Source organism: Microtus oregoni, unplaced genomic scaffold (genome assembly GCF_018167655.1).
Source record: "Microtus oregoni isolate MIOR12 unplaced genomic scaffold, Mior012 000036F_ref0000092, whole genome shotgun sequence".
Taxonomy (NCBI): Eukaryota; Metazoa; Chordata; class Mammalia; order Rodentia; family Cricetidae; genus Microtus; species Microtus oregoni.
This window is the reverse complement of record NW_024543095.1, coordinates 20,580,310-20,605,983: the sequence shown is the minus strand read 5'-3', so window position 1 is coordinate 20,605,983 and position 25,674 is coordinate 20,580,310. Positions and strand designations below refer to the sequence as shown.

The 25,674-nt window shown below is 42.8% G+C and overlaps 1 protein-coding gene across 1 annotated transcript in view; it reads left to right on the top strand.

The window, feature by feature from the left end:
- Adamts12 (ADAM metallopeptidase with thrombospondin type 1 motif 12) overlaps positions 1-25,674 on the top strand; it is a 224,793-nt gene that overhangs the window by 67,786 nt on the left and 131,333 nt on the right. The window contains exon 3 of the mRNA XM_041631217.1: positions 7,055-7,190. Coding sequence (XP_041487151.1) covers positions 7,055-7,190 — 136 coding nt within the window. The remainder of the gene's footprint in view (positions 1-7,054; positions 7,191-25,674) is intronic.

The window sequence follows — 25,674 nt, the reverse complement described above, 5'->3', positions numbered from 1 at the left end:
TTTGTTGGGCTCCTCATTTTTCTGGGGAGCTATGGCAAACAGACGACTAATTGATATTGTTTAAAAATAAAATTCGACATGGAGAAATTCGTAGATGCAGAAGCCTTTTTGTTGGATTATTTATTGGGAGAAGAGGGTGTGTCTGAGTGACTCTAACTCTCTGGCATCATCTTTTGTTCAGAACAAGGAAGACTGTTTTGTAAGGGTGGAGCCACCTGTGAGGGTCCCACCTCTACCGGAGGACGGTTTGGGAGCAGTTCTATAAAGATTTTAGCCATTTCTACAGTGACTTTTGGCTAATAATTCTTTTCTTAGCTTTCCTAGGAATGCAGTTTGCAATCTAATAAAAAAGTCCTTTAAAAAATGTAACGGTGACTTCAGGCGGGCACTTCCGCATTTATGTGCAGAGTTCCTTCAGAATTCTCATTTTCTTCTCTAAACAAAATGGTTTCATATTTCAAATCCGCAATGCTTAGTCAGCTAGGACATCTATTTGCCAGAATATTTTCAGACTTTTGGGGAAGACCTTTGCACTATCTTCTGATATGGAATTTCCCTCTGTATGCTGTGAATATGTTTTATTATCGTTGGTTAATAAATCAAGCTGTTCTAGTCAATGGCTTAGAAGAGCAAAGGCAGGTGGGAAATCTGGAGAGAAGTCCAGAGAGAGAGTAGACAGAGTCAAGAAGATATCATGTAGCTGCTGAAGGAGATAGATGCCAGATCCTTACCTGTAGGTAGGCAGCAGCCCCGTGCCGATACACAGATTAATAGAAATGGGTTAATATAAGATGTAAGAGTTAGCTAAAAATATGCCTAAGCTATGGGCCAAACAGTGTTGTAATTAATATAGTTTCTGTGCTATTATTCGTGTCTTGGTGACCGGGAAACGAACAAGTAGACTCTGTCAACAGTCTTCACCTACAGGGACGCTGTGGCTCTGCTTTGCGGTCTTGCAGCTGTGGAGTGTTTTCTATAACTTGTATTTAGCCACTGTCATACTTGATATTTCTTGCGATTGAGGCAAACTAAGGTTTTAATTGAGCTATTACTATGGCACTTGTTAATTTCATATTATTGTGACAGAATGCCTAACACAACCAACATAATGGAGGAAACACACAACACACACACACACAAATACATGCACACGGTCCTAGTTTTGTTTCTGTTGACTGTGCTAAGTATCATGACCAAAGGCAACATAGTACAGAAATAGGTTTATGGTTTTACAGAAGTCAACACAGAAACCTGGATACAGAAACTGACAGAGAATCCATGGAGGAATTCTGTTAATGTCATTGTCCCAGGCTCACGTTCAGCGAACTTCTTAGACCCATCTGCCTAGGGATCGTCCTGCCCCAGTAGCATGGGCTCTTTGATCAGTTAATATGACCCCAATAGACATGCCCAGAGGCCAGTCTGATGGAGGCAATGCAGTTCTTCAGTTGAGAATCCCTCTTCCCAGATGTGTGAAGTTGATAATCAAGGTTAGTCACCACACACACACACACACACACAGAGAGAGAGAGAGAGAGAGAGAGAGAGAGAGAGAGAGAGAGAGAGAGATATTCCAGAAGGTTTCTGTCTATCATGGCAGAGAAGGCATAGTGGAGCAGTCAGTTTATCTTGGTGGGAGTTTGTACAGAGGCTATGCATACCAAGATGGACCAGCAAGCAAAGAGATAGTGACAATAACCAAGGTTGGATATAGCCACCAAAGACCCACCCCTAGTGATTTACCTCCACTAGCTATGTCCCACCTCCCAAAGTTCCATACCCTCTCCCAATAGTTGCCTCTAGCTGGGGAACAGGTGTTCAAAAACACAAGCCTGCGGTTGAGGGTGGATTTCAGATATTTTTGAATGAAAGCACAACAAACTAGTTTTTACACACATCCTTGCTTTTATACCAGATAGAAGTAAAAGAGATAAAAAAAATCAAACACCACATAATGGAAGAGTACAGTGTTTTCCAAACTGTGATACATGTTCATTTGTTGTTGTTGCTTGTTTTTTTTGTTTTGTTTTGTTTTTCAAGACAGGGTTTCTTTGTAGCTTTGGAGAATTTCCTGGAACTAGCTCTTATAGACCAGGCTGGCCTCAAACTTGCAGAGATTTGCCCACCTCTGCCTCCCAAGTGCTGGGATTAAAGGCATGCACCACCACCACCTGGCTAATACATGGTTTATATATATCAGATGCTTGCTCTGTGGACCCTGGGGTGTTCTACCACATCTACCGAGTCCTGGGATGGGCCCATACATTTTTAAAGAATATTTATTCAATTTTACTTTATGAATATGTATTCTATTTGCATGTATGTATTACTACCACAAGTGTTGTTGGGGCCCATGGAAGCCAAAAGAAGGAATTAGATTCCCTTGAATTGAAGTTATACATGGTTGTGAGCTACAAAGTGGATGATGGGGATAGAATTTGGTCCTCTGTAGGATTAACAAATGTTCTTAAACAGTCATCTTCTCAGCCCCACATGCACATTTTAAATAAGTTTTTCCATAACATTCTCTAGCATACTAAGATTCAAGAAGCCCAGACCAGAGCATCTCCTAATGTCTTCTTCTGTTTGGTGATTGCATTCTTAGTCTTTGAAGACCCACTTCAGTGACTGAATGGGTGGCTTTTTGTTTTTGTTTTTGTTTTTTTTTTGTTGTTGTTTCATTTTGAAATCCATGCCAGTTTTTCCTCTTATGAACGAACAATAGTGAACCTATGGGAAGAGCGCTCAAGAATCATGACAGAACAAATACACTTAATTCCATGTATTACCAAGTAAGAAACAAAGATCTTTTAGAGATAGCTAGCTCTTCTACCTTTTTACGAGCAGGGTATTTTTCTTTCTAGAACCAAACACTGTCTCCAAAAATAAATAGCGGTGTCACACATATCTCAGGATGAGGAAATGAATGACTTAGTCATGGAGGAGCTGCTATCAGTGTGAGAAAATCTGCAGAGAAACATTTACTGAAGTCCAGACATGATTTAGAGAAACTTTTCATGCATTACCTCATTAGTTCCCTAGTGTAACTGCTCAGCAGAAAGCATGCCACTTGACAGATGAGGTCAGAGACTCAGAAGGACCCAAATTACTTGTAAAAAGGTGTATTACTTTTTCCTGCTGAAGTTGAATGGTGAACTCAAGTCTGTTTGTCCCCAAAGTCTGGCTTTTTTAAGTAGGAAAAAAACTCAGAATGTATATTTAATAGCAAAGAAGAGGAGGCTGTGGCTTGGTGGACCTGGAGCCTGGAAAACTAACTGATAATACCAGTCTTTTTTTTTTGGAAGAAATCTCAGCTTAGAAACTGCTCTTGCTTGTTCCTAAGACATGGCCTAAAAGTCTGCCTCCTGCCCTGTGCTGAAGACTAGAGAGGAGCTCCTGCGGGAAGGCCCTAGCAGAGAGGAAGACTCAGGCTTTTATCATTTCTGCTCTGCTGGGACTTTTGCAGCCATTCTGTTGTGTGTCCAGTCTGCAGGGATGATCCACCAGTCAGTGTGGTGTCTCTGGTCCTGCCTTGTCTTAGTCCTCTAGGAAGGGTTTTTTTTTTTTTTTTTTTTTTTTTCCCCATGGCGACAAAGAAGATCAGAAAAATGTCGCTTCCAGATGTGTGGAGAGAGTTATTTAGATTTGACAATGCTGTACATCCGGGGTATGGGTTATAAGGGCCATTACGTTATCCCTGTCTCACCGATGTCTGAATCTGAGCTGTGGTTTGAAATTAAGTGTAGGATTACTGTCAGACATGATAATAGGGTCCTTTGAGGATGCTGTTGATGACAAAGGAGGACAGGGAACTTCTTAGCTGATGACAATCATCTTTTCCTTCATGTGATCGCTCCCTTTAGGAAAGATATACGGTGCCTTGCCAGTTATGGTTCGTGCACATCTTTCCATATTTAAATCTTATTTTAAATTACCTTTAAAGGGCTGTGGTGTTTGGAAGCATCCACAGATATTTCTAAGTTAGTTAAAGCAGATGAGTTGATTTCCACAAGTGAGTTAGTAGTGTCCCAAGGCTGGAAGACAAAGAAGGAAGAGGAAAACATGACAGAGAAGGGAAGGAGAATTAATCTGCTGTGGGCTGCAGCCAGGGCCTCATTCTGCATAGATTCCTCTGACCAGTGATTCATGTGTCGTGTCACTTGTTCCCACAATTCCCTTGAAATGTAGGAGAAGGGAATGAACTGTAGGGAGACCGAGATGCAGGTGGCTTTGTTCATTCAGAGTCAGCTGAAAATAGATGATTTTCCGGGATAGCCTGCTTCAGGCAAAGTGTGAAGCCAGCCCTCCCACTGGGAGCAAACTGTAGTTTTCGCCACTGTGTTCTGACTTCTACTAAGAAGAGACCAATACACTGGGGGCTCTGGACTCCCTGGGCATTACAGACATATGTGTGTATTTGTGATTTGGAAGACACAGTGCACAACCTAGCCTGAGAATACCCCCACTCTGCTCTATGTACCACGGATGTGTCTTCGTACTCTCTCCTGTCTGTCCCTTCTCCACGACCCTGTTCTTGTAGCTAGCAGCCCCACTTACACACTCACAGGTCCTTTACTCCCCTCCCCTGGGGAATTAGTGGCCCTCCAGAGGCTCCTTCCAGCCTCTGTGAACTATTGAGACAGATGAGATGATGATGATGATGTGTGTGTATGGGTACGGCTGTGTGTGTGTATGCCTGTTTTTGTGTCTGTATTTGTGTATGTCTGTGTGTGTCTGTGTCTGTGTGTGTATGTGTATGCCTGTGTGTGTGTGTGTCTGTATTTGTGTATGTCTGTGTGTGTCTGTGTCTGTGTGTGTCTGTGTGTGTATGTGTATGCCTGTGTGTGTGTCTGTATTTGTGTATGTCTGTGTGTGTCTGTGTCTATGTGTGTATGTGTATGCCTGTGTGTGTGTGTCTGTATTTGTGTATGTCTGTGTGTGTCTGTGTCTGTGTGTGTATGTGTATGCCTGTGTGTGTGTCTGTATTTGTGTATGTCTGTGTGTGTCTGTGTCTGTGTGTGTATGTGTATGCCTGTGTGTGTGTGTCTGTGTATGTGTGTGTGTGTGTTTCTGTGTGCGTGTCTGTGTGTGTGTGTCTGCATGCTTGCAGGGATGACCCCATGGAGGAATGCAAATGTAAGGCTGCTTTTAGGAAAATATGTGACCATCAGGCATTCTTGGTCCTATTGCTCTTAGAACAGTCAGGCTATCAGGTGGAGTTCTGTTTGTTTCTTCTCCACTATTTGATCCAAAGTTGGAGTCTGAAGAATTCTCAATTAGCCTTCCTTGGTGGTTCTGTAATTGTTTCCTTCAGGGACATTAGTATTAGGTTGATAACAGTGCACAAATGACCACAGGGCCCAGGCTCCCTGAGGAGCCCTGGATTCTGCTGTGTTTCTACGACACAAATGAGCCTCATTAGCAAGAGGCAGGCTCTCCTCTCTCTTGCTGGTCTCTGACTCAGGGCAGAAATGGAACCAAATCTCCATAATGCATGGAGCCTGTTGCCACTATCTTATCGCAATTACTTGCTGCTGTTCTCTGGCCCTTGTCAGTCATTTCTGTCACACAAGTTCTTCTCAGACAAAGCTACAGAGAAAAAAATTGTCATATCTCTTAGAAGATGTCAGACTGAAAACAAACCTGAGGTTAGAGGTAAATCATCTTGTAGGCTATTTCCGCAATATCATTCTTCATACTAAGAATATTTTGAGGTTAGCATCAAAATAGAAAACCAATGACAAGATTAGCGTTGTGGTCTGGCTATATTCCTGTCTATACTGATATGTAGTAGAAGAGAAAGAGGAACTTAGAGGGACACCCAAATGGAGACGAGCCTACCTTGCCTCCCGTTTGCCTGGGCTGGTCAACTAGTCTTGTCTGTCGAGTTGAGTGGCATGGGGCTGAGATGGGTGGAGTGAGGAGCTGGAACCTGAAGGCCTTTCCCAGTTTCCCTCAAGTCTCCAGGTTTATAACCCTAACACTACAGTAAAACCACATTGTCAGAGTCTGGAAAGAGCATAAGGCACCACCACCCCAGAAGTCCTGTAGAGACAAACTCCTTTGCCTTTTACAATAACCTGTAGTCATCTTCATGTTTTAGCTGAGATCTGAGAAACTGAGAATATCATTTACCTAAGATCATAAGTGGAGAACCAGTTCAGATTGAGCCCAGCTTCACTCCATGGTCTACTGTTCTGATAATTTTGGAATAAAACTTTAAAACAGATCACTCAGGGGTGAACTCTTTGTTTTACACATGATAGGATTGGAATCCTGAGTGTTTTGTAGCCCAGATGACATCAAACTCAGGCATATGAGTATATGCTAAGTATAACTGGCATGTTTCACCACACCTGACTGGCAAGGACTTTGCTAAGGACCTCAAATGGGTGCTAAGAAGTTTTCCTGAGAGAAAGCGAGTAGAAAGAATTGCACTTTCAGATCAATTGAATTTCTCATGGGCCAGCATTCTGAGTTATAGAACTGAGACCCATATCCATGAATAAGAACAGCCTCTTTGCTTGGAACATGGCAGAGGGCTATCTGCTGGAGCAAACACTCAACAGTGGTTTTTTTTTTTGTTTTTTTGTTTTTTTGTTTTTTGCCTGAGTAAGGAATTAGACACATCCAGGAAAGCAACAGGGTGACTGTATGGTCATATTATCACCCACGGAAAAATGTTCTGTTATCAAGGGGTTGAGGGCATGGGTATGGACTCCTTGGGGGGTGGGGGGGTGCAGTGGCACTGGCTGGCTCATAGATGTCCAGCAGTTGTTCTAAGGAAGATCCAGGAGCCTGAACAACTGCATGTGACATTTTGGATTCATGTAGACATGTGGACATATTCATTAGCATCTCACAGGCATCAATGGCCAACCATTTAACACTTATGATTAAAAAGACATTTGATCCAATTATTTGTGTGAATCAGAGTGTGAGAACACCAGTTTGGGGATTTCCAGAGATCACCAAGGGCTACGTAATGTTTCATTTTAGTAATTTTCTTTGCTGAGTTGATTCAAATAAACCCTCTTATTGAATATATTTACAGACTGGAGTTTTCCACCTACCACATGGAGACTTTTTCATTGAGCCTGTTAAAAAGCATCCGCTGACTGAGGAAGGGTACCACCCTCACGTCGTGTACAGGAGTCCAGAGACAAAGGAGCCCACCTGCGGATTAAAGGGTATTGTGACTTCAGCATCTTCACAGATAAAGAGTGTTCTGCTTTGTTATTTATTTAAGCATGACCTCTTCAGCCAGCTCTGATTGGTGTGACTGTAAAACCCAAAGATTTAGAAGGCTGAGGCATGAGGATCCTTAAAGTCAAAGACAGCTTTGTAGCCAGACCTATCCTGCATTAAAAAACTAAACAAAACAAAAATCTCTCTCCAGAATATCCTAGAAAGAAATAGCATGGAGAACTAATGCTTTTAAACATTAACAATATGATACTACATCAGTGTTAGTGTAGCCTATTAGCAAACAGCTGGCAGCTCTTCAAGCTTGCATATGGAGGGCAGATTCAAATGCTTGATAATGATGTGTGAAGATGAACCAAAAATCTCATCTACACATTGTTAGATGACGAATTTAGCAATGTTTCTGGCTACACTGTTTTGTGTCTGATGTTGGCTGAGCCATATTTCCTGCTCCCTGGGCCTGCTTCCTTCTACCTGCCACCTGTGTCCCCTTTATCCCTTGCCCCCTGTTCCCCTGTCTTCCTGTACCCTGCCTTTCTGTCTCTGTCCCTCTGTCCCCTGCTCTCCTGCCCCCTGCCCCGCTGGCCCCTGTCCTCCTGCCTCCTGCCCTCCTGGCCCCTGCCCTCCTGGCCCCTGTCCTCCTGCCTCCCTGTCTCTCTGCTTTCCTGCTCTTCTGCCCCCTTGTCCCCTTCCCTGTTCTCAGGCATGATCTGAGCTGTTCCTTTCTTTCTTGCCTTGGGTAGTTAGGATCTTGGAGGAGTTAGGAGAAGAAAAAACCATGGTCAAAATATATTGCGTGGAAAAAATTTCAATGGAAAAAGGATGATTTTATTCTTTCCACTTTCAAACAATAAACAATAAAATGGATTTCACAGATAAACTGACCCAACTAATTTCATCACAACCTCACATTTTCTTTAATGTGTAGGGAATATAAAAACTATGTCTAAAGGGCTACTCAAAATCAGAATATTTCCTTAGATATTCTATTGTCCGTTTCTTCAGAGAGAAGCTACCAGTGTCAGAAGGACCAAAAGAACAAAAGAAACAGTATTATTTTGTCTTAAGAATCTGGCAGTCTCACAGGGGAAAGGAATGAGGAAGGAGTTAAAGCAGTAGCTTCAGGGCAGAGCCACTGAGGACAGCTGCTTTGCAGTCAGCCTGTGGAAGGGCAAGGGGGCACGTGAGCATGCTCAATAGAAACATTCCCGGGACTTCGCTCCATATAGTCTCAGCAGTGATTGTAAGCAATAGGAAACTCTCAAATGTGCAATGGTTTATGTGCATAAAATCAAATGACTGCTTTAATTCTTTAACCCTAGTAAGTGATTGCAACTGGGTTCTACATTATATAATTTGCAGCCTAAAGCTTGTAGCAAGCGTGACAAGAAAGGAAGACACCAATCATCTGGCTGATTGGATTGCCGAAAGTGCCAATCCACATAATCTCGATGTAAAATTTAGGGTGCTGTTTGTCAGAAACCCAATCACTGGGTAATTACCCCGTTCCTATTATGCTTCGGGTAATGGAGTCTGTGTGGTGTGTGTGACTTTCTGGCTTTAAGGGAGACTCCCAGGTTTAGGTTGCCAACATAGCTGGAATTACTAGGGCAATAAGTGAATTTGTCTGGACGGTTGTTTCATGGAAAGAGTTAAGACTGTTTCTCACCTACTCCCCTCGAACACTTGGACCCCCTGTTGAGAACTGGACTGATCACAAAGGCACAGAGGGGCTGGAGAGATGGCTCGGCATGTAGGGTATTTGCTGCTCTTGTAGAGCTCCCAGATTCAACCCCCAGCACTCACATGGCAGCTTAGAACTGTCCAAACCTCTGACGCCAGGGATGCTATGTCCTCATCTGGCCTCTACATGTGATATACATATATACATGCAAAACACTCATACACATAAAATAAAAAAGAAAAATGAATCTTTTTAACAGTAAGCTGATTATAGCAAATGTTTAGTCATACAGGCAGAAGAAAAGATAGGAAAAGAATAGGGTTTACAATATCATAGTCACGATTATATCATACAATAGTATAATTATAATACTCGTCAAATGATTTTATATTGTGTTTCTAGGAAGACCTTAAAACTTGGCACTTCTCAGTTCTCCCCTGGCTACTCCTTCATTAGAATGATCTTTCTAGTGTGGCTTTCTCTAAGGATACTCTAAAGGTCTATAAAGGATACTTTGTTTCCACCTTCGAACTCTAATCGATCAACTGTGCTCTTGGGAACATAGACCGTGCCCAGTGAAGCTTCTTCCAGCAAGGCAGCAGCTGTAGCTCAGAGAAGGAAGGCAATGCTCAAAAGCATGAGACTAGTGAGAATCAGCACACAGTCAAGTTCACAAGCCACAGTGTTATTACACCCTAAGCTTGAGGCTACTTAGGTACTTCTTAGGTCTTCTTTCAGTATTGATCATGTTTCATCAAATATTCCCCGCAGTCTTCTTGGAATGCATACAGGCAAGTGTGTATGAACAACAGATCAGTCACTGAAATGAAACTGATACAGACAGCACTTTGTAGCCAAGAAGAAGCCAGAGTGTATCAGTTTGCACTCTAAGTAACACTAATAGAAAGAAGAAAACAAACGAGCCTTCCTAGATATTGAAGAAGTATCAGTTGTATGAACCATCTCTTTCCGCAAAACCATACTGTTTAAATGATACCTAAAGTGACTTGAGAATATCTAATGAGCTCATGAATATTCTCAAACTATGGGTACCTGAGGACTTTTATGATCTTGGTAGAGTAAAACGTACTGGGTGTTGCTGAATAGTGTTCTTATTCTATGCCACCCTTCAGGAGTTAACCGTGGGCAGTGGTGTCCTTGGCTGATATTAAAACACACTTTACACTTAGGTCAACAGATGCTGCAAGGCTGAATTAGTGCTGTGAGCACTGACCACCCTGGCCCTGTGCAGAGCGTCTGGCTTTCTAATATGCTTCATTAGAAAAATGGATGAACCCCTCTCCCCTAAAGTCTGACCCTTCCCTTATTCTTATTTCCCACACATAAATGTATAGGGGATTTTGCAGCTGTCTCAGTATTTTAATGTGACAGTGGCCTGCTTTGACTTAATCACGTTAACTCTTTCCTTAATCTGCTGTGCCAGAGTTGTCTGATATCCTGATTTCTTGCTGTGTCCCGCTGGTTTCTTACTTTCTCTAAGATCAACTTTCTGGAACCAATGCTAAATTATGGGAAATATGCAAGATTTATGCTTTTTTTTCAGTCAGTCAAGATGAGCTTCTTTGTCTTCAGGTTATTGACGAGATGTGGTCACATTGAGTGCCTGTTGGGGGTGGAGACGTCTGGAAGCTGGAGAAGTTGTAATTTGGCAGTTGCGGCAGGATGGCAGTGGTTACAGGGTTGCAAGCGGCAGGAAAGCATCCTGGCAGATAAGATCAGAGTCTGAGATTTCGCTCGTCAGGATTCCAGGCTGGCAACACCTAAGCTTGTCCCTGGCATGCAGGCTTGTTTTCCGGTTCATCCGCTCATCCAGCAAATGTCTGCTGGGTATCTCCATTACACCAAATGCTTCCCAGGGCTCTGTGGATACAGTTGTGAATAGTATATGGCTCCTGGTATAAAGCTGAAAACTTGGATAAAAGACATGAATTAGTAGGCATCCAGGCCTGGCCTTGCCTTTATAATGTATGGCAAGATCATGAAGAGATGAGGGATATTAGGACATGGACTGGATTTTTGTTACTGTGTGTTATGTTTGTGCCAGACCAGTCAGCCACCATCTGTCTGTCTGTCTGCCTGTCTGTCTGTCTATCTATCTATCTATCTATCTATCTATCTAGTTATTTATTTATTCTGCTGCTGAGTCCTCCATCTACAAAGTGTTTGCAAACTGCTTCCAGGTTCTGACATTCTATATCATTGTGTGGCATAGACCATTCTTGTCCCTGTTTCCTAGTGTAGGTTTGTGGGGATTTCACCTCACCTACAGGAGTTCTGTGTTGTAATATGAGCGGCGGGCTATGTTCCTGGCACCCAGCCGCCCGCACGGCTAGCTTTATACCCGAAATAATTACACGGAAACTGTATTCTTTTAAACACTGCTTGGCCCATTATATCTAGCCTCTTCTCGGCTAACTCTCGCACCTGGACTAGCCCATTTCTAATAATGTGTGTAGCACCCCAAGGTGCGCTTACTGGGAAGATTCTAGCCTACGTCCATCCTGGGTTGGAGCTTCATCGATCGTGTCTGCCCGGGAGAAGGGAGCATGGCGTCTGCTCCAGAGAGCAGAGCTGTCGAGTCTGAGCTCACTTCCTCTTCCTCCCAGCATTCTGTTCTGTTTACTCCACCCACCTATGTTTTAACCTATGAGGGCCAAGCAGTTTTCTTTATTACTTAACCAATGAAATCAACAGATTGATATATGACACTCCCACATCAGTTCTGTGAGTTTATTATACTACTAAGGAGAATGAAATCAAACACACAGAGTATCCAGATCTAAGTAAGGCTTCACCAGCTGATCCTTTATTGTGTTCTATGGCTGATGCTCGAGAGCATGGCTGAGACAGTCTCTTGTTCTGCAGCCTGTCTGATTCATGGTACTCTGCCTTTTGGATTTTGTCCCTCTGCTAGACAGGAAGTGCTTCATGTTAAAGTTGCACAAAAGCTGCTTTGAACTTGGGACATGCACGCACAAGAACAGTGGTTCTCAACCTGTGGGTTGAACCCCCCAGAATGATCAGAAAACACAGATAATCTACATGACGATTCACAGCAGTAGCAAAATTGCAGGTATAAAGTCATAATGAAAATAATTTTATGGTTGGGGGTCGCCACAACAGAAGGAACTAAAGGGTCACAGCATTAAGAGGGTTGAGAACCACTTTATAGAGCAACTCAATAGTTTTCTTGCCTGTACTAAGAACAATGACCCAGATGGCCAAGTATTTGTGTATTTTCATGTAGTCCCTAATATGACTTTCTACCTATGTCCGCCTTAAACATGTCCCATGTCCCTAGGGCAGAAGTACGCAGCAACAGACCCAGCTTAGCTGCTACTGCCCTGGATCAGTCAGGATTTAACCAGAGAAACAGAGCCAGCAGGAAATGTATTTTGAGATACTCACTGCAGAGAAATGACTTTAGCAACAGTTAGAGGTGAGTCTTGCAAATGTCTGATCTATGAACAGGCCACCCAGAAAGGCCATGGTGGGACTGCCATGTCCAGGCTAGAACAGCGGTCTATATGCAGAATGTCTCCCTTGAGAAGCTGTGGCTCTATTTATTTATGAGGTCTTTCAACTGGTTGGAGCACATCACTAGGTTATTTAGGATAATGGTCTTTACTTAGAGTTAACTGATTATGGATCTTATTCATGTCTGCAAACGCCTTCACAGCAACACCCAGCATGATGCTTGATGGCAGCGCTGGGGACAATGCCTAGCCATGGTGATATGAACTGGGGACAATGCCTAGCCATGGTGATATGAACTGGAGACAATGCCTAGCCATGGTGATATGAACTGGGGACAATGCCTAGCCATGGTGATATGAACTGGGGACAATGCCTAGCCATGGTGATATGAACTGGAGACAATGCCTAGCCATGGTGATATGAACTGGGGACAATGCCTAGCCATGGTGATATGAACTGGGGACAATGCCTAGCCATGGTGATATGAACTGGGGACAATGCCTAGCCATGGTGATATGAACTGGGGACAATGCCTAGCCATGGTGATATGAACTGGGGACAATGCCTAGCCATGGTGATATGAACTGGGGACAATGCCTAGCCATGGTGATATGAACGACAATACTGCATCTTTTGTGTTCTCTTTTATAGGTTGGTATTCTTTTTCTGTCCTCTACTTTTGATATCTGGAAATTTTTCCTTGTTTTCATGTGTTTTTTTTTTTGTGGTTGTTGTGAGGTGCTTAATACTGGGGGAGTTTTCAGGCTATCAAGCCCACATTGGTGCGAGAGATTAGAGTCTCAGGGAGTTACTTGGAAGTGTTTATGTTTTTTTTTTTTCCCAAGTGACTTTCCTAGATTTCGAAGGAGGCTGCTTGATTCATTCCTGGCTGCTCAGCCTCGAAATAACCACACAGAAACTGTATTAATTGAATCTGTGCTTGGCCAGTTAGCTCTAGCTTCTTATTGGCTAATTATTACATATTAATTTAACCCATTTCTGTTAATCTGTGTATCGCCCATATGACTGTGGCTTACCGGCTAAAGTTCTGGCATCTGTCTCTGGCAGGGCTACATGGCTTCTCTCCAACTCTTCCTTCTTTCTCCCAGCATTCAGCTTAGTTTACCCTGCCTACCTCTATTCCCTTTGCAGGCCCAAGACAGTTTCTTTATTAACCAGTGGTATTCACAGCATATGTGGGGAAATCCCACATTACACAGATACTATTAAATATTTACCAACAGGTGATACCTAGTGTGGCATTAACAGTAGATCATTAGATTATTCAGCATATAGGTTCAGTATTCTGATAAACCAGAACAAACTTTTACACGTGGGCACGTCTATACTTTTGTTATGATTTAGTTGATATGCTGTGAGCCGAAGACACTAAATGACCTGTATTCTGTTTCTACTCTAAATATTCTCGGCGGGCAGCACAATTAGTTTACCTTGTTTGATAGCAAAATTTCTTCACTTGTCTTGGATTTCTTGAGCCGTTGACAGCCTCATTGGAAAGGGATCCATGGTAGCTCATGTGTTTGCTCTCCTAAGGGATCACTATCATGGGTGAAAGAGAGCTGCTGTGTTGTATTTATTTATTTTTTATCTTTTTATTATTTTTAGTCTATAGAATGGCAGGTGCATGTACATCCATACATGTGATCTGTTTTATGAATTAATAGGAGTTTGCGGGAAAACACTTTGGGTTTGTATTAACAAAAGCAATGAGAACACTGAAAGAAATATTTAATTCATGAACTCATAATAATAATATTATTGACTTTACTTCATAATAAGCAGATTGAATGGTAACTCTGGTGGTTTTGTTAGAATAATAAAGTCCATGGCTGTGACTTTAGCAACTCAGAAAGCCAGAGGCTGCACCATACTTGCTTCATGGTTCTAGCTTGAAAACTATTTGTGTCAAATAGAAGATGAACTGGAATTGAGGACCTCATGGCTGAGCAGTTGGTCACAACCTTATAGAACGGTAATGACCTCTGAACCTAGAAAACACACAGCCATCAGTTTCCCGTGGGCCAAAAAAGACAGAGTCTCATCTCCATCTGCCCCTGCGATTATCTTTGTGGCATGCTTCTAGTCCCGTTCAGATATCCCCTGCGATTTCCCTTTACCCAAGATTACCTGGGGGGACTGCTGCTGGCCCTGCATCAGCATCTTCTGCATTATGATGAGACCTCTGGCTGCCTTCTACCTTAGCTCCGGTTGCTTCCCCCTTTCCTTCATTGCCTCTGTAGTGTTCATCTTGCACTAGGCCGCTTTGTCTGCTTTGGAAAATTTTTCCTGCAGACTCCTTCATACTCTTATGCTACCCAGGCCCCTTCTTAATACCACCCAGCCAGAGAAACCTTCCTTGATCACCACCCAAGATAGTTTTGCCTCCATCCCTTTGTGCACACTTGATTGTTTACTCTTTCTATTATATTTATTGTAATTATTATATTAAAATATTATAATTACTATTTCTAGTTATAATCCAATGCTCTTTAATCGTGTAGCCTTCTGCTATCTAGAATTTAGCTTGGTGTGGGAGAATACTGCTTTGATTTTTGTCCTCTGCATTATTGTAAGCCATGGGACAAAACCTGCCCTTCTAAGTACCTGGTAATTGCTAGACAAATGAGAGAATGGGTGGGTAAATCATACTGTACTAGTGATTGTTCCTCTGAACTTGGATTTGATTTCCACCATGGGATACATCATTGCACTCTGAGTATGGTCTCCCACTTAATGTTTGTGTCTTTGATACATGTTTGCTCACCAGATGACTGGTGGGTCTGTGTGTGCAGTGGGATGCTGCGGGTGTGAATAGAGAGATCATACCTGAGCTGGGGCCAAACATTCCACGATCGCTCTGGGTCCCTGAGTCAAGGCAAAAGTGGTCTCTTGTCAGAAATTAATGTTATCTGTGTGCTTATCTCACAGTTTGATTAATGACAGTGTTTGAGGAAAGTTTCTAGCCCCACACAATCCCATTCCGGGGAGTAGCTGGCAGTCTCCATCATGAAACTCTTTCTTCGGAGTGAGGAAAGTTTCCTTGTTACATTTAAGGTAAAGTATTTAAGAAATGTGATAAATCATGACTTTCTGGTTTTACTCTGCAGTGACTAGAAACAAGGTCTTGATATTCTTTGCTCATTCTAGTGCAACATGTGTGTTTGTGTGTTTATATGTGGTGTGTACATCCATGCATGTTGTATGTATTTATATGTTTAAATTTAAATATCTGTGGTGTATGTGCATGCCTGTCTGCATTCTGATGTGGAGGGTGTGCCTTCATTTAAAAGCATATCATATCCCACACCAGTGGCTCCCGCAGGCAAAGGAGGCTTGCTCAGCTGTGATGATTCTGGGTTTTATGGGACTTCTTTCCATTCTGTTTAAATGCATCATGTTGAGAGCCTCATGTGTTCTCCCAGTTGACACAGGAGTTCTCTGTTTATCTCACAGGGCAGAGAGAGTCCAAATCTCTCAAAAAGAAAGGCTTTCCCTGGCTGAAGAATTGTGTTACAACAAGTGCCAAGGTCAACTTACCAGCAGCCGTCAGGCCTGGCCTGCAGCTGTTGAAGATTCGCTGCTGCTGAACAGACAAGAGAAAGGAGCAGAGGCCCTATTGTCAGGGAGCTCCCTCCTCCCCACTCTGTCCCTTGTTGCCAGCTCCTCTAGAACCTTAACTCTTGCTTTTGAGTAGCTCTTCCTAACTGGATCGGTAGCCCTTAGCTCCCCAGGATTTGGCTTTATGTTTCTCGATCCAGGTGCATGCCGTGAAGTAAAACTGACTGCCTAGCAGGTTTCCTTGATGTTAATTAGTGTGTGGGTGACAGGCAGCCACGAATGCAGGATTTTGATGAATACATCTGGAATGCAGGACCATCCAGAACTAAAAGGCAGGGCAGACTGCCGAGGACTTGAGAGGTGAGAAGCAAAAGTTCTCTCCTGTGCTCTCGCAAGCTTTAGTTTTCTTTAGTTCCAAGTCCAGGTCATGTACAACAGGCACCCAAGTACCTTTTCAGTTACACACTGGGCTCTGTGGAAACAGCTCAAATGGAAAGCCAATAACTGCTTTGGAGAGAAGGGAGACTAAAGCTTGCCCCAGCCTCTGGGCTGAAGAGATTTTTCATCTTTAAACTTTAGTACCTGAAAGATTAAAGAACAGGTCTGCTAGAGACAGAGCAGAAGTTTGCTTCTTTGTTTTGTTTTTTGTTTGTTTTTTTTTTTTTTTTTGTTTTTCCTCATGATTCAGGCTTTAAGAACACTGCTCGAAGATAGCACAACAGAATTAGCATCTTCCAAAGGGGCAAGACCATTTCAAAACCGAAAAGGACCCATTCTACACAACTTCCGCTAGCTCCCAGACTGAGATATAACTTCTGGGATGCTCTCTTCAGATCTCAAAGGACCTCTAATTGCGTGAGAGTACACAAGTCCGCTGTAGCTTGACCCAATGGCTTAGCAGTGGAACCAAACAGCTTCAAATCCATACTAGCTTGATGACCTTGGAAAGAGACTACCTTCCTACCCCTGTTTCTGTGGTGCACATTTTATAATTTCATTTTTATTGATAGCCAAGTTAAATTCTGTTGTATTTATGTGCCATAGCTTCTTTACTCTTTGTTAGTTGACTGACATCTAGGCAGATTCTCTTTCCTATCTATTGTGTATATAGGATGTTCCCTCCCTCTAGCCTCTCCCATGCCAACTTCTCCCAACTCCCACCCAAATTGGTGGACTCTTTTTCTTATGTGTTTCTTCTCTCTGTTCAGATCTGTAAACCAGATTTTGATTGAGTTGCTGTTTTACTTGATGTATTGGTTTTTTAGAAGAATATTCTTTATGAATTTATGAATCTAGATATTATACAAAGATTTTCTTTCATTCTGTGGGCTTCCTTTTCGCTCAATTAACTGTTTAATTTAATGAACAGGTACTTTTTAGTTTTATGACGTCTCATTTGTCAGTTGTTGACCTTGTTACTTAAAGATTTTTATTCTTTTATGATGATATTGGCTATAGATATGTGATATTCTGACTCTATTATATTGAGGTATATTCCCTTCAGTCCCATTTTTGCTAGGACTTTTTCATGAAGGGATATTGTGTTCTGTCAAAGGCCTTTTCTTGTATCTACAAGATGACCATGTGATTTCTGTCTGTATTCATATGATTTATTATACTCATGGATTTGCATATGTTGAACCATTCCTACATTTCTGAGATAATGCCAACTTGCATGGTGGACTATGTGTTTGATATGTTCCTGTATTTGGTTCGCTAGGAACTTGTTGAGAAATTTTGTATCTGTGTTCATCGGATGTTGGTCTACTGTTCCCTTTTCCAGTTGTATCTTCATCTGACTTTTGTAGAAGGACTTTGAGCTAAGCTGATAATGTTTATTGTTCCTGAGTATAAAAAACCAACAGTTTCCAACATCATCAAACTGTATGGAACATTTGAAATTCATAGTGGCAAGGATGCCACTGGATTTCTGAAGTACAGGGTATGCTTTTGAGGAGCTCCCCTTCTCCTGGCAGCATCCCCACCACTCTTCTTGTATTCCATAGCCTGTACTTGATACAGGATGACCTCCTAATAGCAGGCAGCTATAGTGATTTGGCTGGTAGGTAAGTATATCCTTCAGAGGAACAGAAAATAGGCTTTCGGTTGGGACTAGTTGGAACCAAGACTGAAAATATCTAGCGCCTGAATCGGGAGTCAGCTGAATTCTGCTGGGTGTTTGTTTTATACAGTCTTATAGCTAAGAGTGAATTTTATATTTTTAAGTGGATCCTGTGGTGGTTTGAATAGGAATGGCACCCATAGGCTTTTATATTTGAATGTTTGTCATTAGGGAATAGCACTACTTGACAGAAACTAGGAAATGTGGCCTTATTGGAAGAACCGCATCACTGGGGGTTGACTTTGGAGTTTCAAATGCTCAAGTCAGGTCCAGTGTCTCACTCTGCCTGTGCCTGTGGATCCAGATGTAGAAATCTCAGCTCTCTCTCCTGCACCATGTCTGTGAATGCCACCATGCTTCCCACCATGATAATAATAGATTAAATCTTTGAACAAAGTTTTCCTTTGTAAGAGTTGCTATGGTCATGGTGTTTCTTCCCAGCACTAGAACGGTGACTAAGACAGCTCCCCTTTAACTTGTTGCATTAGGACATATATCATCAATTTTGCCACTCAGTCTGCAGAGCCTAAAGACAGAAAAAATAAATGTTTACTACTTATTAACAACAAGCTTTCTGAACCCTAGACTAAACCATTGGTTTTTCAGATGTGGTCCCTTGTCCAAAGACGCCAGCAACCACTTGAGAGCAGATCCTCAAGACACATCCATCCCCAGTACACCCAATCAAAAACCCTGGGAGTGGCTCCTAGAATTTTGTTTTAACTAATTCTCTCAACACTTGCATTGCATGCTGAAGTTTTAAGAGCCAATGAACTAGACACATAGTCTAATCATTTCTTCCATTATTCATTAACAAAAATAGGCCTGGGGAAAGGCACTTCCCTCTCTGTGTTTGAGTTTCTTATCACTGAAGGTTTGTGAGAATTAAAGAAACTAAAATAGTAAAAACACATTAAATAAATCTGCAATGTACGGGAGCTATTGTTATTTCAGATTTGTTATTGTTTGGGAAACCATATAAAAAGAACATTCGCTAAATGCTACAAAAATACACTTAGGAAGGAAGAGTTCATTCTATATACTATGACTTTTATAGAACAGTAAGGGTCACTCTAGTTAGTATTTTGTATGTTTAAACTATCAGAGTGGATTGCAACTGTCCCACACAAGTGGAAGTATAGATTATGCTGATTTTTAACTACACACTGTATACATATGTTGAAATAGAACCTACAAATATTTAACATTACCATGTGTTAATTAAAAAATTTCAAGTGAAGTTTACAGTCAGCTAGAACTTAGAAAAACTACAAGAAATGGGTTTTAGGAAGAACAGAGACATTTTACAGCAAGGTTGCAAGCTCAAGAAGACATTAGACATGCTGCTGTAAAAACTGGGCTTGGTTCATTAGGAATCCTCGGGTCCTCCTTCAGCCAGACTCCTCCAGGGTATTTCTCAAGCCTGGACTTACTCACAAGCATGCTAGCTGCCAATGGCAAAGCCAATTAGACTTCTACAGTGCATGGCCATGTTGGTTTTGTCTGGAGTGTAAAGACCTAAGGGTGCCACAGCCATGCCCACTGGTTGAGTCTATTCTAGGTCAATTGTCAGGGTTTTGTTTGTTTGGTTTGGTTTTTCTTTTTTTTGTCTAGGTACTTATCAGTCTTTGAATCTCTCCTCTCTCCTCTGTACCAGGCTTGCTACATCCACTAAATCTCTTAAGTAGGAAGCATAGCTACCTTATGGATAGACACTATTATTATCACCATATTACAGCTAAGAAAACCAAGGCTTAGAGAAGTTAAATAAATCGCCCAAATTTACACTATAAAAATGATAAAGGGCTGAGTCACTACAAACTCTATGTTCCAGCCTACAACATTCTAGTATTTTCTTTCCCAAGGTGGGCCATCCTGCTTCAGTATCTTGCATATCTTTCTGAGGCACTTGAGAAGGACCTTGTCTAAACACATCTGGATCAAGGTCGGGATTGTTGGGTGAGGGAGGGGAAGAACCATGTCTAAACACATCTGGCTGAAGATTGGGATTACGGGATAAGATAGGAGTAGCCTCTGCGCTTTGTATATGACCATGGCTTTTATCATCTACTTTACTGTGAAGGAAAAGGATGGCAGCAGGAACATGAGGCAGCTAGACACCTTGTGGCCACAATCAAGAAGCAGTGACCAATGAACACTTGAGTTTAGCTTACTTTCTCCTTCAGTCTAGGATGTCCGCTCATAGAATATTGTTACCCACTTTCAGAGTGAGTTTTCTCACCTCAAAGGAAACTAGAAACTCGCAGACTTGCCCAGAGGTTGGCCTCCCATGTGACGCTGGGTCCTATGAAGATGACAATCAAAATTAACTACCACATTTGAATATTTAAATGTATTATTAAAGACCTACTTTTTTCACAGGGGCTCATAATTCATACACTCACATTGGTCTTGAGCTTTATTGTTCTAAGGCCTGAAACATTACCAGTTTTTCTTTTTTTCTTTCTTTCTTTCTTTCTTTCTTTTTTCAGGGAATTTGGGGCTACCTCTCCATGCTCCAATAGGCACCATCTTCCTGTCTTGCTCCCTGGTGCCCCAGACATTCCTGCTTCGGAGTCTTCACACCACACCTGACTCTGATTCCCACCGGGCATTTTCTCTACCCTCTGTTGTCCATGGCTGAAAGTGAGTTTTCTCCTCAACTCGTCTCCTGACTGTTATGATTTGAACGTGTTGACCCAAAAGCATAGGCTGGAAATCTAATCCCTGAGCAGCAGTTCCGGGAGGCAGAATTTAACGGAAGGAAGTGTTTAAAGTCAGCAGGGATCAACTCTCACATGTGTACTGATTGAGATAGGGCATGAGGCTGCAAGCCTCACCTCTTTCTCGCTTGCCTTTTAATCTGGGGGTGTTGGGGTGGTGGTACAGCAGAGAGGACCTTTCCCGTGTGACCCCTTGTGCTCTAGTCTTGTAGATTCTAGAACAGTAAGAAATAAATGTATAATTTTTACAAATTGCCAACTCTCGGGAGCCTGCTACACCAGCACAAACCAGATTAGGGCCTATTCTAGTTAAAGCAAATAGAAAAAGCCAGATAGGCCTTGGAAAGAAAACCTTCCATATTCCTTACACTGAGTGCTGGGCGGTGGTGGGGCATGCCTTTAATCCCAGCACTTGGGAGGCAGAAGCAGGCGGATCTCTGTGAGTTCAAGGCCAACCTGGTCTACAAGAGCTAGTTCCAGGACAGGCTCCAGAAGCTACAGAGAAACCCTGTCTCGAAAAACCGAGAGAGAGAGAAAGAGAGAGAAAGAGAGAGAGAGAGAGAGAGAGAGAGAGAGAGAAAATTACTTACATTGAAAACAGAAGTGAAATTTAATGGGAGTCACTTCTCATAGATAATTGTATTAGAGCAAAACAGAACCTAGACTCAACCCACCAGATTTAAACAAATAAGAAAATATAACTACCAACTTTCTAGCAGGGCAGATCAAATAAGAAAAGTAATTTCTCTGTGTGAATTGTTGGTTCACTTAATCAAAGCCCGTCCCTGTGTTTCTCCAATAAACTTCCCAAATCTCTCTGGCTAGGTCCTGCCTGGATCATGGTTTGCTGTGTGTGTAAACCAATGCTTTAACAATTGTACTGTTCGCATGACTCTCTGAGCATGGCGAACAATGAGGGCTGATGAGAACCCAAGGACAATGGCATGGGGTTTTGAACCTACGTATTGTGCTGGCTTTGTGGGAGCCTAGCCAGTTTGGATGTTCACCTTCCTAGAAATGCACGGAGGGGGGAGGACCTAGGACTTACCACAGGGCAGGGAAATCTGACTGCTCTTTGGGCTGGAGAGGGAGGGGGAGAGGAGTGGGGGGAGGGTGAGAAGGGTGGGAGGAGGGGGAGGGAAATGGGAGGCTGGGAGGAGGAGGAAATTTGTTTTTTTTTCTTTTCTTAATAAAAAAAAAGTTAAAAAAAACATTTGGAAATGCCATACACGTACAAAGAATATGAATTACTCGTATAACCTTTCATACAGAACTGAGGCTGTTCACATCTATACTCGGTGCTCACCTGTTTTCTGCATAATGTACACATAAGGTACACTCACTTATGTATGTAAGTTTGTATGCATGCATAGAGGCATAGCATATATGCTACCCTGTAGTGTAATATGTTATAAGTGATATCACCATGAAGGTCTTAAACGATATTTTCAGTCACGGCTGATGCAGAAATCTTTCCAGTTCCTTTTCTGACTGGCCTTTTCCTCTTGTATCCTGTGGAAGCCCTCTACGGGAAAGAACTGGCCTTCACAGCCTGGGGTGACAGCAGGTTTTATGAGAGACTTCAGAGCTGAGTCTAACAGCGGGGGCTCCATCTCCCTCTGTGGGAAGGGAGGACTTAAAGGGCAAACGGACTTGGCAGAGAAATTCTCGGACACGTTTACTGGCCACACACTGTGACAAGAGAACTGACATGGAGGTGATAAAGACCACCAGTCAGAAGCTTTGTGAACGTGTGAAAATCACGCAGAAGGGTCAGGGCAGAAGTCAGGACTGACAGACAGAAGGGGTTTGTAACTCTCCCTGAAGTCTAGAGTCTCCAGTTTTATCCCAAGGCACACAGTACCAGCAGGGGCCACTTTTCCAGGCTACTGCTGGGTGCCCTTTCTATAGCCAGCACTTTGCTCTGCTCTTGTTCCTCCCTGCCTTCTGCTTCTCTCTCAGCCTGTGGGTTTTCAACTGGACTCTGCTGTGTAGGAAACATGTCTGGCGGGGGAGAGGGAGTGAGTTCTCCTGCCATAGAGGATCTGCAGCAGCCAAGACATCCAGTCTCTTTTGGGGGGATGGCACCATCTCAGAGCTGTCCGGGAGGGAAATGAAATGTCCGGGACTCACTTAATTGCTACCTGTGTACACACTAGAACTTGGAGCCATTTTTTGTTAGGCATAGTTTTTTTTTCCCCCTTTGGAAAGTCTAAGGGGATCATCAGTCGTGAAGCTGTGGCTTTGTCTGCAGATATTTGTTGGGTAGCTTCACTCAAGGTCAAGGGTTGAGTGTGAAACTGATGGACACCATTCATTCAGAGACCCACTTATGTCATCAGGAGACTGGAATAAACACAGATACTTGTTTTTGTTCATCGATATTCAATTTACAAGACATTCTGTCTTTGACTCTGGATTATAGAGTCAGCCATTGAAGGAGCCCATATCTGTAATCCTCTGCCCTCGTCTCCCCCAGAATGTCTGTGGTGTGAATGGAATGGTGAGCTCATGAAGTATGGGTGCCCGGAAGTTCCAGGCATACTTACTTCTCCTTCCTACCTCCCCCTGCCCACAAGTGCTTGCCTCTGGATGCTTGCCACTGACCCCTTTGCACTCCATGCTGCCTCCCAGTCATGTCTCAGGTCACAGAATGGAACGTCACCTATGCTAAGACACAAAATTCAGGTTCAAAGCCTCTCCCTGACACTTAGGTGCTGTGTGGTCTGAGCAAGTGGCCCAAGCTGTCTGTGCTTGTGTTGTTTCCTCATCTGCAGAATAAGAGAGTGAAGGGTATGTTTTCTAAAGCAGCAGTGGTCCTTGAACTTGCGCCTGGATCAACGTCCCGCAGAGAGCTTGTTAAAACAGGCGCTGCCAGGCATTCTCCCCCGTCACCAGCACTGCAGTGTCTGGCTCAATAGGTCTGGAGAGGAACACAATAATTTGTATTTCTAATAAGGTCCCAGGGGAAGCTGCTGCCGTTGCTCCTTAAGCCCACTCTCAGAAAGGCTGTTCCTAAGGGTGTGCTCAAAGTGAGCTGTAACCGTTTTGGCAAACTTGACAAAGCCGGGCTTGTTCAGTGACCCATCTGGCAAAGTCATTCATAGCTGCAGCTGTGGGCCTTCCTCCTTGGGGACTCTAACTTGCACCTGTCCTTGACTCTGTTGTTTGGTTGATATGTGTACATTTAGACACTTTTTAATGCCTCTCCTCAGCCACCTCCTTTTCTTCCTCTCATTTGGCAAGCTTATAAAGCAAAGCTATATGCATTTCACTGAGTTTCTCAGCTCTGGGAAGGCAGACATTTGACATTGTACATGACATTTCCATATAATGAGAGAATCTCTTTGGAGATAAGTCAGAGGAAAAAGGGATAAGTCTTGCATGAACAGCTTTTAATAAATATTTGGCCTTAAACCACCGAAGTTCTTGATTTCTCAGTAGTCCTCATTGTCCGATATGTTCAGCTAGTCCGGTTTTATCCCATGCTTTTTCAGACCCAGGCAAGCTGGCCTTGGTGAGTTCCCGATAGAACATCCCCATTGTCTCAGTGTGTGGGTGTACAGGGAACCCTGATTGCTCTTCGAGCTGATGAGGGAGGGGGACTTGATAGGGGGAGGGGGAGGGAAATGGGAGGCGGTGGCGGGGAGGAGGCAGAAATCCTTAAATAAATAAATTAATTAAAAAAATAAAAAATAAAATAAAAAAAATAAACCACCGAAGAACAAGAAACTGTGTCTAAAAGAGTCAGGCCACAGAAAGGATGAATTAGAAAGATCCGAGGGTGGATTTAAAGGTTGAATGGTAAAGTGAATGAAGCTTTAGAGCCATGATTCTCAGTCTTCCCAGTGCTTTGACATTTTATACAGTTCCTCATGTTATTTTCGTTGCTACCTCATAACTGTAATTTTGCTTCTGTTGAGAATCATAATGCAAATATCTGATATGCAGGATATCTGGTATGTGACCCCTGTGGAAGGATCATAACCCCACAGGTTGAGAACCACTGCTTTAGAAGCTTCTGACTCTGGGTGTTAAAGGCAGGGTTTTCATAGTAACCCAGCCATAACTGTTTCTGGGGTGCCAGTCATTAGCCTCTCTAAAGGACAGCAAGAATGCACACTGACCAAATAAAGTTGAGTTGATACGATGTGCTGCAATCTAGAGAGCATGTGGTGGTCAGTGGATCTCAGAAGCATCCCATAATAGAGTTGGAAGTAGTGATGGGGCTTTAGCCTGGGCTGGGTGATGTCAAGGTTCTAAGTGTGGAAACGGTTTGAGTCGCAAAGTGTTTTTGGTACTACGGTGGCTCTGTTTTGGTGGGCTCAGCAAAGTGAAGGGCTAAAATTCAGTTTTGACAAACAAGTGCCCAGCTGTGATAACTGAACTCTTTATGATGTCCCCAAGCATGGCTTCCGGTGACACGTGGCAGAAAGTTCAACTGTTGGGGACTGGAGAGATGGCTCAGTGGTTAAGAGCATTGCCTCGTCTTCCAAAGGTCCTGAGTTCAATTCCCAGCCACCACATGGAGGCTCACAACCATCTGTAATGAGGTCTGGTGCCCTCTTCAGGCATGCACGCAGACAGAATATTGTATACATAATAAATAAATGCATAAACAAATAAAAAAAAAAGAAAGTTCAACTGTTGCACTCTTGCTTTGCCCGAAATATTTGAAATTGCAATAGAAAAGTATACTTATTCCCAGTTTTATCTGCTATAAAGAAATTATGGAGGCTTATTGACTTCTGTTTGCAGCAGCTGAAGGGGAAAATTGGCCACGAGCCCCTGCCCTCCTCAGCCTCCCCCGTAGCTGGAGCATCTTCAGGTTTCTCTATTTCCTACTTCAGGTTTTATGGTAT